We start from the raw sequence: 22,000 nt of genomic DNA, 5'->3' as shown, positions 1-22,000 counted from the left end.
CAAAATACATTATTTTTTAAATAAACTTAGAAATGAGCCAATTTTTCTCATGACCAAGTAAGAATCCCAGGAAGATGAAATAATTAGCTTAAGATCATGAAAAAGCTAGAGGAAGGGCTGATAACTAGATGAAGGAATTCCAGCAGGGAGAGAACCAGGATTTATTGACTACCTCATACTTAATATTCTCAAAACCCCAAGAGGTCAGCAATGTTTTCTCACTTTATAAAAATAAAGAAATTGTTATTCAGAGACATTAAGTAATTTGCCCAAAGTCACACAACTACTAAGCTACTGGGTCAAAAAGCAAAACTTATATGCCTAACAAGTCACTGTTTACTACCTACCTTATATGGCCTATTCACCTCACTCACTTGACACACCCCACAGATCTTGGAAATCTGTTCTCTTTTACCATTCTGTGACGACTAAAGCCAAACCTTCCACCAACACTCTTAGTCTTATGATCTGTGCCATACCAAAGGGCAAAACTGAACACTCATCCAAACCTCCCATTTTCCCAAAGAAGATAACTTCCCAAAAAAAAGGAATAGCTATTAAATTAAAGCATCTACCCAGCACTTAGTACATTAGCGGTTTTCAAAAAAACTTTTACTACTAGGAAATCATTTAGATCAAAATGTTCCAATGTATTATATAAAGCTGCACTTCTCTTTATACAATGCTGTGGAGTTAAAATAGTTCTGAGATTATTTCTTTCTATACATGCCTGTACGAGAAGTGCTCTATGCACTGCCTTCAAATTAAATGGAAATTGCCTCTTCTGCGTAGCGCTGCCCTGTTAACTAACGAAACCAAACCAGCTGCCATCAATTTCAACTCATGGTGACTCCATATGTATCAGAGTAGAACTGTGCTCCATACTGTTTGAGATGGTTGATTATTACGAAGTAGATCCCCTGGCCTTTCTTTGGAGGCACTTCTGGGCAGACTCGAACCTGTAACCTTTCAGTAAGCAGCCAAGTGTGTTAACTGTTTGCACCACACAAGGACTCCAAAAACTAGCTAGATGCCCCAAATTAATTACTGCTCCTTTAGAAAGCCCTGGTGGTTAAGAACTATGGCTGCTAACCAAAAGGTCGGCAGTTGGAATCCACCAGCTGCTCTTTGGAAAACCTATAGGGCAGAATGGACTTGACAGCAATGGATTAGAGCCTCCAGACCCTTACTTGATTATGCTGAGCCACAAATTTCTTAATCATAGTTCACACACTCAAACTAATCCTAAAGAAAAAGCTCAAATTAGACTCTTACTCTTGAACTACCTGTGACTTTGCAGTCATCATCTTTAGAACCCTTAAGCCTGTAAAAGTACTTTCCAAACGAATAGCTCTTAAGTGAAAGTGTCTCCCCAGCACTTAATATATTAGTTACTTTCAAAAAATACCCAGACTACATTAAAAACAAAAACAAAAACCTACATTAGACTTTGTCCCAAGGGTTCCACACACAGTAATAACCATGTTTACTGCTATATGGAACCTAATATCCTAGCCTCCCATTCACCCAAACCTTCACACACTGCTCTTGTCATTCAGCCAAGATCAACTTAGGAATAACTTTCACCTCCTACCCTCTTTAAAAAAATGTAATATTCAAAAAAAATTTTTTGAGAAGTTACATGAAAGTATTGTAAATGAAACCAGATTTTAAAGTGTTAAGGTAACATACTTTTAAAATGAAATCTGTAGGGCAGCAATGGAAAAAGAAAACATGGAATAAATAAAAAGTAGACTGTAATTCATGGGCCTGGAGTCCAGTGCCAGCTGTGGAACCAAATAGTTGTGTGTCCTTTCAGCAACATATGCAATATTTCTGAGTCTCCAATTTGTGATTTATTAAATGGGAAGTCTAGGTTAAATTATTGGTATGAATCATTCAAGATTAAACAATCTTTGACTTTAGAAGCAATCTGCATAAGAAAAGGAATGCTTGGAATAGCCAAGGTGGGGTGAGGGGTAGGAAAAATAGGTCTGCACTAAACACTCGTCCAAACATAAATACTTAAAATTCTCTTTCTGTTTAGAGGAGAAAAGACAGGAACTTGGACAACTCATTGAAAACATGTACACACACTGGTAAGAAAAGCATTATATCTCCTTTCTCAAAGGCTGCTCTTTTCTCATGGAAATGTTTTTCTCCTCAAGGTTTTCCTCAGGGCAACTTTGACATCCTTGTTCCTCAAGCTATAGATTAATGGGTTTAACATGGGTGACATAATGGTATAGAACAAGGTGGACACTTTCCCTTGATCAAGAGACAAAGAGGAAGGTGGTCTAAGATACACAAAAGCCCCAGAACCAAAGAAAAGAGAAACCACGATTATGTGGGAGGTGCAGGTACTAAAGGCTTTAGACTTGCCTTCAGTGGAGCGAATATGGAGAATGCTGGAAAGTATTAGAGCATAAGAGATGGAGATGGTGACAACAGGCATTCCAATGCCAATGGCTACAACAATAAATACCACCAGCTCATTCACATACGTGCTGTTGCAGGAGAGCTCGAGGAGAGGAAAGATGTCACACAGGAAATGATTGACAAGGTTGTCAGCACAGAAAGTCAGACTTACTATGCTTCCTGTATGAGCCATAGCCCCTGAAAACCCCATCACATAGACACCTAACAAAAGGAGAAAACAAACCTGTGGAGACATGGTGACCATGTACACCAATGGTTTACAGATGGCAACATAGCGGTCATATGCCATTGCTGACAAAATGAAGCATTCAGAGACAACAAAGTAGCAGAAGAAAAACAGCTGAGTCATACAACCTGTGTACAAGATGATGTTCTTCTTTGAGACAAAACTCATCAGCATTTTTGGGGTGATGGTAGTGGAGTAACAGAAATCTATTAAAGAGAGGTTAAAGAGAAAAAAGTACATGGGTGTGTGCAGGTGAGAGTTCAGCCCAATCAGAGTAATCAAGCCCAGGTTTCCCACCACAGTGATCACATAGGAGCAGAGAAACAGGAAGAAGAGAGGGACCTGGAGTCCCGGCTGGTCTGTTAAGCCTGCTAGGATAAACTCTGTCACAGAAGAGTTCTTGGTTGCCATTCTCCTCTTGGAGACTCTGTGAGGACAGTAGAAAAGAACCACTTAGAGGGAAAGAAACATCACCACTACCCTTCCAGAATCAGCCCCCTCACCCATTCATGGGAATTGGAATCCTCAAAGAGAGACAAAAACTACAGCAGAAAAGTCTTTACTGTTTGGTGTGGATCTGTCTTCACAGCACCAAGTGATTTTAACTGTCCAGAGTACAAAACCAGGCTAAAATTTCTCTCCAGGGTGAGAGCTGGTGCTGATGGGAAGAAGGGTAGCAAAAACAAGCTGAATTACCTTTAGATCTTTAAGTGAGCACCTTTCATATATCCCTCCTTCTTGTGTGTCTGCTTCAGTTGCTGAAACCTGGGCCCCTTCTCTGAATAGAGTCCTGACAAGTAGAAGTCACTGTGAATCTCATCAGAGCTTCCACCTCTGGATCGGGCTTGGCTGAGCAAGAAGATGATTAGTTACTAATTTGGAGAAAGGCTGGTCTTGGCAGAGATTGAGAGCAGTCACTTCATTAGATACAGATACTTTGTTACCATCAAATTTACATGCCATGAGAATAAAAAAAAAAAAAAAACTTGCCATTGAGTCTATTCCAACGAATAGCAAATTATATTACAGAGAAGAACTGCCTCATAGGGTTTCCATGGAGCAGCTGATGGCTCTGAATTGCCAACTTTTTGGTTAGCAGCCATAGCTCTTAACCACTATGCCATCAGGGCTCCATGAGAATATAGGGGAGAAAAATCAGAGAAGTCTCCTTTGTTGTCTGAGCTAGGACTAGTGCAATTAATTCCTGGAGTGAATTTAACAATTTGTAAATTATTGAATGTGCGTTTTCTTCCCCCAGAGCTCTCACCTCCACTGGTTGTAGGTCTAAAAATAATCTTTTAAAGCTAACACTTATTTAGCAATTACTACGAGAGGCTCACTCTAAATACTATGTGACAATATTATTATTCCCATTTCACTGAGATTACGTAACTAGCCCAAAGTTACAGAACTACTGTTTGGAACCAGAAGGTGAACTCAGTCAGTCTGACTCCCATGGTTTGTGCTGTTACCTGACAGATCGGGTCAGGCAGGCACTCCTCCTTCTTTGGTTAAAGAGCCACAATGTTATACTCTACTCTCTGATAGCCACAATTGTTCTGGGAAGGGAAATGGCCCTACTGAATAGATGACAGCTTCAAGGTCAGAACACTCTTCTCCCAGTTCTGATCAAAGGTAAGAACCTGTAATTTATCTTGTAACTCTTTCTGCACTAAGAACATGACTTCTAATTGCTTCTTTACCCAAAGCGTCCTCTCTAGTTTCCAGGGAAAAGGGAAAAGAGAGTTTCTTTCCCTAATCAGTGGATAACAGGTGATTTAAGTTTTTTTTTGAATTACAAATTCTGATAAACTGATTATTAAGACAGAAACTCCCTGAGGATCATTACCTCAGAGATTACCTTCCCTAAGGAAGAAGAAATTGTTGTTTATACCCTTGATATTGTTTGATTTGGCTTTTATAGACTTAACACTTTCATTCAACTAACATCTATTTGGCACTATTAAGAAAAAAAATCATTGTGAAAAACATAATAATCATTACCATTTGTCGAGTGCACAATACTGTACCACAGTACCCTTATACTGACCCCTGACACCATGATCCAAAAGCACTATACAAATGTAATCTTGTTTATTCCTCACAATAGTGATACCCATTTTAAAGGTAAGGGACTCAGAGAGCCAGTATGTTTCCCCATACTCATGCCTACACCTGTCTGACTTCAAGTCCCTTATTTATAGCCACAAAACAATTACCTCCAGTTGAGATCTACTAAAACCCATAAAGCAGGGTCTTCTTAGATCTAAAAGTCTCTTGGAAATATAAAAATAGATATGCATTGACATGTAATAAAAAGAAGTGCTTAGAACCAGAAATGGTGAATCCAAAGGACTATTATAATTTGGAAGAGCACATTCAATAATTTATTCATAATTAAATTAACTCCAGGAATGAATTGCACTACTCCTATCTCTGAAAAGAAAGGGAAACTTCTCAGATGCCTCTCCCCTATATTCTCATAGAGTGTAAATTTGATGGTACCAAAGGATCCCCATTGGGCAACTGCTCTTGACCTCTGCCAAGACTAGCCTTTCTCTAAATTACTAACTAGTCAGAATGTCCCTTGACAGCCCCTGCCTCCCACCCACGTTTCTTGAGCACTTCTGTCAACTGACTTTCAAGCTACTCAAAGCTGGCAAATTGAATCCAGAGATCAGGCTCCCAGAAAAGACAATGTTGTTCTTTGGTTTGCTTTTGTCTCTTTCTACTTCTCACCTCCAAATTCTGACTTGAAAAAATTTGTCTATCCTATATCTTCTCTGACACTAAACCAAAAAATTCATAAAATTTTAGACCTTAAAAGACCCAGGAAATAATCTAATCCAGTGTTTCCCCAAACCTGACCAGTCATAACAATTACCTAGGGTGTTTATCAAAAAGTTCTGGGCTCCACCCTGACTTTCTGAATCTGAATTTCTGGGGATAGGGATATTGTAGCTGTATTTTTTTTTTTTTTTAAACTTCTCAAGGGAACCCAATATCGGAAACTTATGGACCTACATGACTAGTATTTCTCCTCATCTTACAGACGAAGGTAGTAAGGGCCAAGAAGTAAAATGACTTGCCCAAAATCACAGATATAGTTTCAGTGTCTAGGTTGCCAATCTTTCTTAGAGCTCTATTTGTGAGCCTATATGAACATCAGATTGGCTTGAATACCATGCACAAGTAATGAAAAAATAACTTACCAGGTTTCTGATTCCAGGTATAATAGACTAGCTAGTATAATACTTGCCCTCTGGCCATAAATAATTATAACATTTGGAAAGATATATGTATAAGAACTACTTTCAAGCACAGAGCTTCATTTCTTGAGACAAGAACCTTAGGTGACTACCACATTCGCCTACCTTTCTCCCTGGGGCAATTTCCAAACCAGGCACAGGAAGCAGAGCCAAAAAAGAAAAAAAAAAAAAAATGGTTGCAGGCTCAGTAGCTAAAATAAAGAATTATCAGAGTTCAGTGATACTAAGACACCCGGAATTATGAAACCAGGTATTGAGGGGAAAAAGCCACAGAAAATGACTTTCAGACATTTGCATAATGGAATCTCTTGGCTTCCTGGTTGAATCCTAAATTTTGTATGTTCAGGGCAAGACTTCACAAGACCTACCCCAGAACAACTACTAGGGGGCTAATAACTAAACAGAGACCAAAGACAATGCACAGTGCTAGGGAGATGATGGGATTCTGACTCAGTAAAAGTGGAGATACTTGGAGGAACAACCCAGGGAGTAATATCAGACCCCAGAAAAGCCATAAACCAGAAGTACGAACTAAGCTCTTGGAACAAGGGCAAAACTGAAAAGACCCATCATAACAAAGACTAAACCCAAGGCTCAATAGGATCAAGGTGAGCTGCTAGTAAGTTAACTGCATGTCAGAACAAAATTCAACACTCCAGAGGAGGGTAACATAATTCACAGTCTCTACAACATACCTATGATGTTCAGAATAAAAGAAAAAATAAGTAGAAATGTGAAGAAGGAAGAAAATGTCACCAATAATTAAGAAAAAAAAAAAAAGAACAGTATACACATCTTCAGTAGAAGATGTGTATATGAACTTTAAAGTAACTGTTGTAAATATATTTTAATTAAGGTAAAAATGGACAAACTTGGCTAGTAGATGATGAAGTACAAGAGAAACAATAAAAAGAATCAAATAGAAATTCTTAAAATAATAAATATAACATTGGAAATAAAGAATGCATTAGATTGGCTTCACAGCAGACCAGCAATGTGGAATAAAGACTGCTGTCAGGGCTCCTTGAAATAAAAGACAAGTCAATAAAAATTATCCAAGTAAATTAGAAAAGAAATAATAAGAGAAGAACACAGTAACCAAAATCTTTGAGACAACACAAAATAGCCCAAATATTCATAATCATAGTTCCAAAAGACACGTCAAGTAAGAACTGGGCAAAAAAATTTTTGAAAAGATAACAAATAAAAAGTTTCCTAATTTTATGAAAAACATGAACACAAAGTAATAAGAAGTTCCAGAAACCACAGCAACATGAATATAAAGTGGACCACACCTAGGTATGTATATCATGGTCAAACTGCTGAAAATGAAAGACAAAGGGGGAAAAAAAGGATGGGGGGGGCAGCTAGAAATAAAAGGTACATTGGCACATTGCTTTCAAAGGAGCTAAAACAAGAATGACAACTGACTCGGCATCAGAAACAATGAAAGGCAGAGAAAATGAAATGACATCTTTAAAATACTGAAAAAAAAAATCACCAACCTACTATGCTATATTAAAGCCCATTGATAAAGCAATGGTTAAGCCCTCAACTGCTAACTGAAAAGTTGATAGTTCAAACCCATCTAGCAACTCCATGGGAGAAAAAACCTGATGTTCTGCTTCCATAAAGATTACATGCTAGGAAACCCTCTAGAGGAGTTCTACTGCATTGTATGAATCAGAATCAACTCGACAGCCCACAACAAGAGTATTCTATAACAGTCAAAAATATTTTTCAAAAAATTGAAATAAAATTTTCAGACAAAAAAAAGGTAAAAAAAATTATAACCAACAAGCCTGCAGTACTGAAAAATAGGAGGAGGAGGAGGAGGAGAAGAGGTCTCAGAAGAATTTCATATCTGCAGATAGAAATGCAGAGAAATATATGAATAGATACAAAAAAATATTTTAGAGGGCCAGGGCCAAAAATGGCAGAATAGACAGATACTTCCGACAAGCGCTCTTACAACAAAGACCCCAAAAAACAAGTGAAACAAGTATATTTATGACAAGCTAGGAACCCTGAACATCAAAGGCAAGGTTAGAAAATGAACAGAGAGTCAGGGGGAAGAAGAGACAGTTCAGAAGTGGACAGGAGTTACCGAACCTGAGTCACCAGGAGCCCTCAGGCACCATTTCCAGGAGTGGCTGTGGTGGGTTGGTGGTAGCATTCGGTCGCAGTTTCCTCAGGGAGAAGCAGCCAGCCACACAGTCTACTCGCACCTTCGGAACCAGAGAAAATAGCATTCTTGGCTAAAGCTAAGTTCTTGTATATATTTTACCACACTCCCCCTCCCCCCCACTCCCACGCAGGCTTCAGGGGCTGATTTCTCTAGGCCTGAGTTATGCCCTGTTGAGCAGAATAGGTTCTGGAGAAGGAATAAATTTGCAATTGGGGGAAAAGATAATTTGCCAGCTCCACTAACTGGGGAGCTCAGGACGAAAGCAGCTTCTGTCAAGGCATAAATGGTCTGTGGACTTTGAGTACCTTTCCCTTCTGCATGGACCTGTAAGGGCATATTTCAGCATAATCAGTCCTTGTTGGCAGACTACAACTATTTCAGCTGTGCGGTGGAGAGGTGGGTGTTTGATGTTTGACATTGCTTCGCCTATTAAACAGAGTCCTCACCTACCCACATCAGGGGACTAAGGACTGGTGGTTCCACTCAGGTTACCCAGCCACCCATGACAAGGGTCCAAGGATAACTGGTACCTCCCAGTCTTTACAACCAAAAAATTGGGTGCCCACAGTCTGTCTGCAGAACTCATGCACCTGTGCACTCTAAGGAACAGGGAGTGCTTTCCTCAGAGACATGTGAGGAACGATTCTCAGCCCCTTGCCTTGTTCAGAGTGTGACCCCTTGCTGCAACCTGATACCAGTACCTACACCAATCACCCCTGTCCCTCTAAGACTGTAGGACAGAGCCTGTACCGCACTCTTGATTATCATCTACCTGGACACCAGAGCTGAATTCAGACAAGAAAATTGAATGGACTCCTAGACTGATATATCTGATAACAAATCTAGCCATCTGGGGACAGGACATCAGAGCTCCAAAGACGAAAATAATCAAGATAGCTCACTCAAGCAACCCATTTGGGTGTATTAAAACAAAATAAAGCAAGAAGCTACAACACAGAAAGCAAACATAAAATAAACTAAAACAATAACTTACAGATTGTTCAGAGACAATAGCCAATATCATATCACATAAACAGAGCATGATTGCCTCAACGAGCTCTCAAAAGAAAGAATCAAGGGATCTTCTAGATGAAAATACATTCCTGTAATTACCAGAGGCAAAATATAGAATATTAATATACAAAACCCTTCAAGATATCAGGAAGGAAATCAAGAAATACTCAGACAAGCCAAGGAACACACAAATAAAGCAGCTGAAGAAATTAAAAAGATTATTCAGGAACATAATGAAAAATTTAATAAGCTGGAAAAATCCATAGACAGGAAACAATCAGAAATTCAGAAGATTAACAATAAAATTACAGAAGTAGACAGCTCAATAGAAAGTCAGAGGAGCAGAACTGAGCTAGTGGAAGGCAGAATTTGTCAACTTGGAGATAAAGCATTTGGCACCAATATATATGAAGAAAAATCAGATAAAAGGATATTAAACAATGAATAAACCTTAAGAATCATGTGGGACTCTATCAAGAGAAATACCCTACAAGTGATTGGAGTACCAGAGCAGGAAGGGATAACAGAATATACAGAGAGAATTGTTGAAGATTTGTTGGCAGAAAATTTCCCTGATATTGTGAAAGATGAGAAAATATCAATCCAAGAAGTCTGTTGAACTCCACATAAGGTAGATGTTAAAAGAAAGTCACCAAGACATATTATAATCAAACTCACCAAAACCTAAGATAGAGAATTTTAAGAGCAGCTAGGGATAAACAAAAAGTCACCTACAAAGGAGAGTCAATAAGAATAAGCTCAGACTATTTGGCAGAAACCATGCACTCAAGAAGACAAAGGGATGACATATAAAAAAATTGAAGGAAAAAAATTTCCTGCCAAAATTCATATATCCAGCAAAACTCTCTCTCAAATTAGGACATTTTCAAATAAACGAAAATTTAGGGAACTTGTCAAAACCAAACCAAATCTACAAGAAATACTAAAGGGAGTTCCTTGGTTAGAAAATCAATAATATCAGGTATCAACCCAAGACCAGGACACTGGGCAGAGGAATCAGAAGTCAACCCAGACAAGGAAATCACGAAAATAAATCAAGGTAAAAAAACACTCAAAACAGGGGAACAGCGATGTTATTATGTAAAAGAAGAAAAATTGAAACAATAAAGAGGGACTAAGAAATGTATCATAGATCTTCCATATGTAGAGGAAGACAAGACGATCCAAAGAAATAAAAGTTAGGTTTAAATTTAGAAAAATAGGGATAAGTAATAAGGTAACCACAAAGGAGACAAACTATCCTACACATCAAAGTAAAATACAAGAAAAAAATACAGACTCAGCGGAAACAAAATCAACAGCAATGAAAATGAGGAAAGGACAATATATAAAGATAATCTACTCAACACATAATATTAAGTGTGAAAAAGAAACTGTCAACAACACACAAAAAAGACATCAAAATGATAGACCTAAATTCATACCTATCCATAATGACGCTGAATGTAAATGGACTAAATGCACCAATGAAGAGACTGAGAGCAGCAGAATGGATTAAAAAACACAATCTGTCTATATGCTGCCTACAAGACACACACAAATGATGGGGAAAAAATATATATCAAGTAAACAACAATCAAAAAAGAGTAGGAGTGGCAATATTAATTTCTGATAAAATAAACTTTGAAGTTAAATCCATCAGAAAGGATAAAGAAGGACACTATATAATGATTAAAGGGACAATACACCAAGAAGATATAACCATATTAAATATTCATGTGCCCAATGACAGTGCTGCAAGATACATAAAACAAACTCTATCAGCATCAAAAAGTGAGATAGACAGCTCCACAATAATAGTAGGAGACTTCTACACGCCACTTTTGGTGAAGGACAGGACATCCAGAAAGAAACTCAATAAAGACAAGGAAGATCTACATGCCACAATCAACCAACCTGACCTCACAGTATATATATATATATATATATAAAATATATATACATATACTTATTTTTTATATGTATATGTATATATATAGTATATGTATATATATGTATATGTATATAGACATATACAGAACACTTTACCCAATAGCAGTCAAATATACTTTCTTTTCCATTGCACATGTAATAAAAAAGGCCCTATAAAAAAATACATACATAGGTTAAATTGATTTTTTTTTTTTTAACAAAAGCTTCTAGGAGAAAATGTTCAAGACCTTAGAGTGGGGAGGATTTCTTAAGTATAAAAGTCACTAAGCATGAAAGAAATAAAAAGTTGAATTTGGTCAAGATTAGAAACTTCTGCTTCTTGAAAGTGAAAAGGCAAACCACAGACAGGAGAAAATACTCACAGTACACAATACATGCATCTGCCAAAGGACTCAAGTCTAGGAGATATTAAGAACTCCTAGAAATAAATTATTAAAGGCTAAAACAAATTTAATGGGCCAAAAATTTAAACAGACACTTCAGAAGGCCAATAAGCGTATAAAAAGTTGCTCAAAAGGATCACTTAACAGAGAGATGCAAGTTAAAACCACAATCAGGTGTCATTACACACCCATCATAATAGCTAAAATTAAAAAGACTGACAACAGTAAATGTAGAAAAAATGTGGAGTAAATGGAATCCTCTTAAATTGCTCGTTGGAATGTAAAATGGTAAAACTAGTTGGAAAACTGGCAGTATCTAATAAAGTTAAACCCACATCTGCCCTCAACCCAGTAATTCCACTCCTAAGCACATACCCCTCAAAAACTAATACATGTGTCCACAAAAAGGTTTACAAACAAAAGTTCATAACGGCTGTATTTCTTGTAACCTGAAACTGGAAATTAGCATCAGCAGAATGAATAAATAAACTGGTATATTCATACATACAAGGGAATACAACTCAGCAATAAAAAGGAACAAACTACTGATACATGTAACTACATGGATGAGTCTTGAAAGGAGATAAAAGATTAGTCTGGAAAAGTATACCAGGAACACAATGAGGAGAGCCTAGTATGCTAAGGCTTAAAGGCAATTTCTTAGCCAATGCATAATCTCTAAGTGTCTTTGATAGAGAGTGACATTTGTTGATTTCAATTAACAAATATTAATTGACAAATACTATGCTAAGCACTGTCCTATTGGTTTCAGACACTATACAAATCAAGCCTCCTTGTCTTCACTGAGCTTTTATTCTTGCAGGAGGAAAACAAACGATAAATAAAAGAAATAAATAACGTAAGAAATATATTCAAATAAGGGCGATAAAAAGTAAAGCAAGGAAAAGGGATAGGTAAGGCAAGGGCCAAAGGGTGGCTCGAGAAGACGGAGTAAAGTACTATAATGACATGTGCAAAGACGTGGAGGTACAAAACCAAAAGGGAAGAATAGGATAGGCATTTTTCAAGTAGAAAAAACTGAAGAAAAAATTCAAGCCTCCAGTTGCAATATTGAAGAATTCTACAGAGAAAATATTAAATGACGCAGGAAGCATTAAAAGAAGGTGAAAGAAATACACAGACTCAGTATACCAAAAAGAATTGGTTGATGTTCAACCATTGCAAGAGGCAGCATATGATCAGAAATCAATGATACTGAAGGAAGAAGTCCAAGCTGCACTGAGAGCATTGGTGAAAGACAAGACCTGAGGAATTGATGGAATACCAGTTGAGATGTTTCAACAAAAAGATGCAGCACTGAAAGTACCCACTTGTCTATGCCAAAAATTTGGAAGATAGCTACCTGGCCAAGTGACTGGAAGAGATTCCTATTTATACCTAACCCCAAAAAAGGTTATTCACCCAAACGTGGAAATTACAGAACAATATCATTAATATCACACACCGGTAAAATTTTGCTGAAGATCATTCAAAAGTGGCTGCAGCAGTATATTGACAGAGAACTGCCAGAAATTCAAGCTAGGTTCAGAAGAGGACATGGAACCAGGGACATCATTACTGATGTCAGACGGATCCTTGCTGAAAGCAGAGAATACCAGAAAGATTTTTATCAGTGTTTTATTGACTTACGCAGAGGCATTTGACTGTGTGGGTCATAACAAATTATGGATAACATTATGAAAAGTTGGAATTCCAGAACACTTAATTGTGCTCATGAGAAACCTGTACATAGATCAAGAGGCAGTCGTTTGAAAAGAAAAAGTGGAGACAGTGTGGCTTAAAGTCAGGAAAGGTATGCATCAGAGCTGTATTTTTTCACCATACTTATCCAATCTGTATACTAAAAAAATAATCTGAGAAGGTGGACTATATGAAGAAGGAAGAGTCATCAAGATTGGAGGAAGACTCTTTAATAACCTCTAATATGCAGATGACACAACCTTGCTTACTGAAAGTGAAGAGGATTTGAATCACTTACTGATCAAGATCAAACACCACAGCCTCTGGTATGGATTACGCCTCAACATAAAGAAAAAAAAAATCCTCACAAATGAACCAAAAAGCAACATAATGATAAATGGAGAAAGTATTGAAGTTGTCAAGGATTTTATTTTACTTGGATCCACAAACAACACCCATGGAAGCAGCAATCGAGAAATCAAAAGATGCATTACATTGGGCAAATCTGCTACAAAAGACCTCCTTAAAGTGTTGAAAAGCAAAGATGTCACCTTGAGGACTAAGGTGTGCCTGACCCAAGCTATGGTATTTTCAATCACCTCTTATGCATGCAAAGCTGGACAATGAATACAGAAGACCGAACAGGAATTGATGCCTTCAAACAGTGGTGTTGGCAATGAATATTGAATATAACATGGTCTGCCAAAAGAATGAACAAATGTCTTGGAAGAAGTACAACAAGAATGCTCCTTAGAAGCAAAGATGGCAAGACTACTTCTCACATACTTTGGACATGTTGTCAGGAGGGATCAGTCCCCGGAGAAAGACATCATGCTTGGTAAAGTGGAGGGTCAGCAGAAAAAAGGGAGACCCTCAACGAGATGGATTGACACAGTGGCTGCAACAATGGGTTCAAGCATAGCAACAATTATGTGGATGGTGCAGGACCAGGCAGTGTTTTGGTCTGTTGTGCATAGGGCCACTATGAGTCAAAACTGACTCAACGGCACCTAACAACAACAACAACAAAAACATTAATGTGGTGCATTACATTGATTGATTTTCTTATTTTGAACCATCCTTGCATTTGATTTGTATGACATTTACATTTAAATACACAATTCTTAACTCTAAATTGTAACAAACGGATACACCTGTGTAACCTATGTCCTACAAATAATAAAAACTATAATTCAAGAAACTTTTCCAGAGGCAGGGCCAAGATGGCAGAGTAGTCAGTGCTTCCAGTGGTCCCTCTTACAACAAACGCCCAAAAAAATAAGTGAATCGATTACATATATGAAAAGCTAGGAACCCTGAGCACAAAAGGTAAAGTTATGAATCAGACTGAGTGACAGGGAAAGGAGAGATGGTTCAGAAGCAGCAAGGAGTTGCCGAGTCAGCAGCAGAGCCTCAACACTATTCCCCTGCGGAGGGGTTGATAGTAGTGTGCAGAGACATGGCTGCTCCAGAGAAAAAAGGCAAGCGAAGTGGCACACCCCTGACCCCCTAGCATGACTGCGGTGGGGCTGGTGGTGATATTTAGGACGCGGCTCCTTCAGAGAAAGAATGCAAGCAAGGTGGTACAGCCGTGAACCCCTGGAATGACCACGGCGGGAATCGAGCTAGCGCACACAACCTACACACAACCCCAGAATCTGAGATAAAACAGCGCTCTTGGCACAGGATAAGTGATTTTGTCTAATTTACCTCACAGATCTAATAGCTCCTCCTTTTGAAAGAACTCTCTCCTATCTATCTAATCCTTCCTCCTTCTGCCCCAGCTTGCCTCATTAACAGTTAATTTCCCTGGGCCTGAGCCAGGTCCTGCTGTACTCTCTGAGCCATTCCTCTGGCCTTGGAGAAGGAATAAATTAACAAATAGAGGAAAAATACTCACCGACTTCCCTAATCTGGAAACTCCTAGCAGAAGTGGCTTCAGTCCAGGCACCAGTGGTCCACAGACTTTGTCTTTCACTCCTGCATAGGTCCAGGTGGCCCCATTATGGCAGATAGGATCTAGCTGTTATACTGCAAGGATGAATCTGTCTGAAGTCTGACTCTAACAGTTTCAGCTATGCAGTGGAGAGGAAGGTTTCTGACATTTGATCTCAATCTGTGTGTTAAACAGGGCCCTCACCTACCCACAGCAGGGGCTTGAGGACTGGAGGCTCCACTCATGCCACCTAGCCACCTACCAGAGGAGTCCTAGGATAAATGGTGCTACCAGTTCTTAAAGTTAAAAGCATTGGATGCCTATGGTATGGCTGCAGAGCCCACCCACCAGAGTGCTCCAGAGAACAGGGACGTGCCTTCCTCACAAATATTCAGGGGAAGGTTGTCAGCCCCCTGCCTTCCTCAGAGTGTGACCGTGTACTGCTACCAGAAACCTGTGCATACACCAATCACCACTGCTCCTCTAAGATCATAGGTGAGAGTCTGCACCACACACTAGGTGACCAACTACAGGGACAGCTAAGCTGAATCTATACAAGAATACTGAAAGGACTTCTAGGCTCATACACCTGGTAAGAGCTCTAGCCATCTCCTAACAGGACATTAGTGGTTCAAAGGCTCCAATAATCAAGTTAGCTCACTCTAGTAGCCTATTTCAGTATATTGAAACAAAAAAAAGCAAGAAGCTAGGACACAGAAAGCAAACATAAAATAAACTAATACAATAAATTATAGATGGCTTGGAGACAACAGTCAGTATCAAATTACATAAAGAAGCAGACCATGATTTCTTGACAAACTCCCAAAATAACGAATCAGGGACTCTTCCAGATAAAGATGTATTCCTGGAATTACCAGATGTAGAATAGAAAAGATTAATATACAGAACTCTTGAAGACATCGGGAAGGAGATCAGGCAAAATGCAGAATGAGTCAAGGAGCACACAGATAAAGCAGTCCAGGAAATTAAGAAGATTACTCAAGAACATAATAAAAAATTTAATAGGTTGCAACAATCTATAGAGAGACAATAATCAGAAATTCAGAAGATTAACAATAAAATTTCAGAATTACTCAACTCAGTAGAAAGTGAGCAGAGCAGAGTTGAAGAGCTGGAAGTCAGAAATAGTGAGATTGAAGATAAAACAGTTGGCAACAATATAGTCAAGAAAAATCAGATAAAAGACTTTAAAAAAAAATGAAGAAACCCTAATAATCATGTAGGACTCTATCAACAAAAATAACCTGTAAGTGATTGAAGTACCATAACAGGGAGGGATAACAGAAAATACGGAGAGAATTGTTGAAGATTTGTTGGCAGAAAACTTCCCTGATATCATGAAAGGATATATCTATCCAAGGTGCTCATTAAACCCCATACAAGGTAGGTCCCAAAAGAGGGTCACCAAGGCTTATTATAATTAAAACCAAAGATAAAGAGAAAATTTTAAGAGTGGCCAGAGATAAACGAAAAGTTACCTACAAAGGCGAATCAATAAGAATAAGCTCACACTACTCAGCAGAAACCAGACCAGCAAGAAGGAAATGGGATGACATACAGTGAGCATTGAAGGAGAAAAATAGCCAACCAAGAATCATATACCCAGCAAAACTGTCTCTCAAATATGATGGCAATATTAGGACGTTTCTGGATAAACAGAAGCTTAGGGAATTTGCAGGAACCATACCAAAACTACAAGAAATACTAAAGAAAATTCTCTGGTTAGAAAATCAATAATATCAGATATCAACCCAACACTAGAACACTGGACAGAGCAACCAGATATGAACACAGACAGGGAAATCAATAAATAAATGAATAAATCAAGATTAAAAAAAAAAAAAAGGAAAAAAGCAATGTCATTAGATAAAAGATGAGAACATTAAACTGAAAAAGAGGGACTAAATAAGAGAATCATAGATATTTCATATGGAGAGGAAATCAAGGCAATATAGGGAGACTAAAGTTAGTTTTAAACTTAGAAAAACAGAGGTAAAAAATAAGATAACCAGAAAGGAAACTAACAATCCTACACATCAAAATAAAATACTAGAAAAACATAAAGTCTCAGAAAAAATAAAATAAACAACAATGAAAAAGAGGAATACACAATATACAAAGGAAAACTACTCAGCACAAAAAATTGGTGGAAAAATGAAACTGTAAACAACATACAAAAAAAGACATCAAAATGACAACACTAAACTCACCTATCTATAATCATGCTGAATGTAAATGGACTAAATGCACCAATGAAGAGACACAGAGTTGCAGAATGGATTTAAAAAAAAAAAAAAAGATCCGTCTATATGCTACCTACAAGAGGCACACCTTAGGCTTAAAGACACAAACTAAAACTCAAAGGATGGAAAAAAATATATCAAGCAAACAACAATCAAAAAAGAGCAGGAGTGGCTATACTAATTTCTGACAAAATAGACTTCAAACTTAAATCTCTCACAAAAGGTAAGGAAGGAAACTATATAATGACTAAGGAAGGAATATACCAGGAGGATATTACCATATTAAATATTTATGTACCCAACGACAGGACTTCAAGATACATAAAACAAATTCTAACAGCAGTGAAAATCAAGATAGGCAGCTCCACGATAGTAGTAGGAGACTTCAACACACCACTTTCAGTAAAGGACAGAACATACAGAAAGAAGCTCAATAAAGACACAGAAGAGCTAAACACCACAATCAACCAACTTGACCTCATAGACATATACAGAATGCGCTACCCAAGAGGATCTAAGTATACTTTCTTTTCCAACGCACATGGAACATACTTGAAAATAGACCACATATTAGGTCATAAAGCAAGCCTTAAAAAAAAACAGAACCCAAAACATCGAAATATTACAAACCATCTTCTCTGACCAAAAACCCAGAAAACTAGAAGTCAATAACAGAAAAATCAGCGAAAAGAAATCAAACACATGGAAACCAAACAACACTTCGCTCAAAAATGATTGGGTTATAGAAGAAATTAGGGACAAAATAAAGAAATTCATACAATCCAATGAAGATGAAAACACTTCCTATCAGAACCTTTGGGACACAGCTAAACCAGTGCTCAGAGGACAATTTATATCAATAAATGCACACATACAAAAAGAAGAAAGGGCCAAAATTCAAGAATTATCACTACAACTTGAACAAATAGAGAGCAACAAAAGAAACCCTCAGGCACCAGAAGAAAGCAAATAATAAAAAGCAGAGCAGAATTAAATGAAATAGAGAACAGAAAAACAAGTGAAAGAGTTAACAAGACCAAAACCTGGTTCTCTGGAAAAAATTAACAAACCGATAAACCATTGGCCAGACTGACAATAGAAAAACAGGAGAGGAAGCAAATAACCCAAAAGAGAAATGAGATGGGCAATATCCCAACAGACCCAACTGAAATTAAAAGAAATGACTTGATGGCAATGGGTTTGTTTTGGTTTTGGTTTAACAGAATACTATGAAAAATTGTACTCTAACAAATTTGAAAACCTAGAGGAAATGGACAAATTTCTAGAAACACATTACCTACAAAAACTAACACAGAGACAGAACAACTAAATAAACCCATAACAAAAGAAAAGATTGAAAAAGTAATTTAAGAACTCCCAACAAAGTAAAGCCCTGGCCCTGTCAGCTTCACTGGAGAATTCTACAATACATTCAGAGAAGAGTTAACACCACTACTACTAATGGTATTTCAGAGCACAGAAAAGGTTGGAATACTCCCAAACTCATTCTATGAAGCCAGCATAACCCTGATACCAAAACCAGGTAAAGACACCACAAAAAAAAGAAAATTACAAACCAATATCCCTCATGAACTTAGATGTGAAAAACCTCAACAAAATTCTAGCCAATAGAATTCAACAACATATCAAAAAAATAATTCACCACAACCATGTGGAATTCATACCAGGTATACACAGATGGTTCCACATTAGAAAAACAATCAATGTAATCCATCATATAAATAAAACAAAAGACAAGAACCACGTGATCTTATCAATTGATGCAGAAAAGGTATTTGACAAAGTCCAACACTCATTCATGATAAAAACTTTCAGCAAAATAGGAATAGAAGGAAAACTCCTCAACATTATAAAGGGCATTTATACAAAGCCAACAGCCAACATCCTCCTAAATGGAAAGAGGCAGAAAGCATTCCCCTTGAGAACAGGAACCCAAAAAAGGATACCATTTATCAGCACTCTTATTCAACATTGTGCTAGAGGTTCTAGCCAGAGCTATTAGGCTAGATAAAGAATTAAAAAAATAAAATAATATATTTTTTTTCTTAAATAAGGGCTTCAAATTGGCAAGGAAGAAGTAAAGGTATCTCTGTTTGCAGATAACATGATCTTTTACACAGAAAAACCTAAAGAAAACTCCTGAAACTAATAGAAGAGTTCAACAGAGTATCAGGATACAAGGTAAACGTACAAAAATCAGTTGGATTCCTCTACACTAACAAAGAGAACTTGGAAGAGGAAATCACCAAATCAACACCATTTACAATAGCCCCTAAGAAGATAAAATACATAGTAATAAATCCGACCAGAGACATAAAAGACCTATACAAAGAAAACTATAAGAGACTACTGCAAGAAACTACATAAGTGGAAAAAGAGATCCTGCTCATGGATAGGAAGACTCAACAATGTAAAAATGTCTATTCTACCAAAAGTGATCTATAGATATAATGCATTCCCGATCCAAAGACTAGTGACTTTTTTTTAATGAGTTGGAGAAAAAAATGACCAACTTCATGTGGAAGGGAAAGAGGCCCTGGAAAAGTAAAGCATTAGTGAAAAAGAAGAACAAAGTGGGAGGCCTTACACAACCTGATTTTAGAGCCTATTATACAACACAGTAATCAAAACCGCCTGGTACCGGTACAACAGATACATAGACCAATGGAGCAGAATTGAGAATGCAGACATAAAACCATCCACATATGAGCAGATGAGATTTGACAAAGGCCTAAAATCTGTTAAATGGGGGAAAAGACAGTCTCTTTAACAAATGGAACTGGCATAACTGGATATCCATCTGCAAAAGAATGAAACAAGACCGATACCTCACACCATGCACAAAAACCAATTCAAAATGGATCGAAGACCTAAATATAAAATCTAACACAATAAAGATCATGGAAGAAAAAATAGGGACAATGCCAGGAGCCCTAATACAGGGCATAAACAGTAATCAAAACATTACTAACAATGCACAAACACCAGAAGAGAAATTAGATAACTGGGAGCACCTAAAAGAGAAACACCTATGCTCATCCAAAAACTTCATCAAAAGAGTAAAAAGATTACCTATAGACTGGGAAAAAGTTTTTAGCTATGATATTTCTGATCAGAGTTTGATCTCTAAAATCTACATGATACTGCAAAAACTCAATAAAAAGACAGCTCAGTCAAAAAATGGGCAAAGAATATGAACAGGCACTTTACCAAAGAAGACATTCACGCAGCAAACAGATACGTGAGGAAATGTTCAAAATCATTACCTATTAGAGAAATGCAAATCAAAACTACAATTAGATTCCAACTCACCCCGACGAGGCTGGCATTAATCCAAAAAACACAAGTAATAAATGTTTGAGAGGTTGTGGAGATGGCACAGCCACTTTGGAAATCAATTTGGCACTTCCTTAAAAAGCTAGAAATAGAACTGCCATACAACCCAGCAATTCCATTCCTTGGAATACCCTAAAGAAATAAGAGCCTTCACATGAACAGATATATGCACACCCATGTTCGCTGCAGCACTGCTTACGATAGCAAAAAGATGGAAGCAACAAGGGCCCCTATCGACGGATGAATGGATAAATTATGGTATATTCACACAATGGAATACTATGCAACGATTAAGAACAACATGAATCTGAAACATTTCATAATATGGAGGAATCTGGAAGGCATTATGCTGAGTGAAATTAGTTAATTGCAAAAGGACAAACACTGTATGAGATGGCTATCATAAGAACTCTAGATAAAGGTTAAACACAGAAGAAAATATTCTTTGGTGGTTACGAGGGCTGGGAGGAAGGGAAGAGGGATATTTACTAACTAGATAGTAGACAAAAATGTTTTTAGGTGAAGGGAAGGGCAACATAAAACACAGGGATAGTCAGTACAACTGGACTAAACCAAAAGCAAAGAAGTTTACTAAATACAACCAAATGCTTCAAAGGCCAGAGTAGCAAGGACAGGGGTCTGGGGACCATGGTTTCAGAGAACATCTAGGTCAATTGGCATAACAGAATGTATTAAGAAAAGGTTCTACACTCCACTTTGGTGAGAGGTGTCTGGGGTCTTAAACACTAGCAAGTGGCCAGCTAAGATGCATAAATGGGTCTCAACCCAGCTGGGTTAAAGGAGAATGAAGAACAGCAAGGACACAAGGTAAATATGAGCCCAAGAGACAGAAAGGATCACATAAACCAGAGACTCCATCAGCCTGAGACTGGAAGAATTAGATCATGCCTGGCTACCACTAATCACTGCCCTCGTAGGGAACACAACAGAGAATCCATGAGGAAGCAGGAGAACAGTGGGATGGAGAACTTAAATTCTCGTAAAAGACCAGGCTTAATGGTCCGACTGAAACCAGAGGGGCTCAGAAGGTCATGGTCTCTGAACCCTTTGATAGCCCAAGATTGGAACCATTCCTGAAACCAACTCTACAGACAGGGATTGGCCTGAACTATAACACAGAAAATTGTACTGGTGAGGAGTGAATTTCGTGGCTCAAGCAGACACATGAGACTATGTGTGTGATTCCTGTCTGATGGCGAGATGAAAAGGAAGAGGGGGAGAGCAGCTGGTTGAATGGACACAGGGAATA

At 37.8% G+C, this 22,000-nt stretch overlaps 1 protein-coding gene across 1 annotated transcript; it reads right to left on the bottom strand.

Annotated features, from left to right (window-relative positions):
* Window positions 1-2,062: 2,062 nt before the first annotated feature.
* LOC100674773 (olfactory receptor 8B12-like) lies at window positions 2,063-3,521 on the bottom strand. The gene has a single exon (XM_003422590.3). The coding sequence runs from the start codon at window positions 3,074-3,076 to the stop codon at window positions 2,144-2,146; it is 933 nt and encodes a 310-aa protein (XP_003422638.2). The 5' UTR covers window positions 3,077-3,521; the 3' UTR covers window positions 2,063-2,143.
* Between the last annotated feature and the right edge of the window lie 18,479 nt (window positions 3,522-22,000).

This window comes from Loxodonta africana, chromosome 15 (assembly GCF_030014295.1).
Source record: "Loxodonta africana isolate mLoxAfr1 chromosome 15, mLoxAfr1.hap2, whole genome shotgun sequence".
NCBI classification, from domain to species: Eukaryota; Metazoa; Chordata; class Mammalia; order Proboscidea; family Elephantidae; genus Loxodonta; species Loxodonta africana.
Note: the sequence above shows the minus strand (reverse complement) of the source record. Positions and strands in the feature narration are given on the sequence as shown.

Bases quoted from the DNA above. Each gene is read 5' to 3' on its own strand.
- LOC100674773 (XM_003422590.3), bottom strand. From the start codon at position 3,076: ATGGCAACCAAGAACTCTTCTGTGACAGAGTTTATCCTAGCAGGCTTA.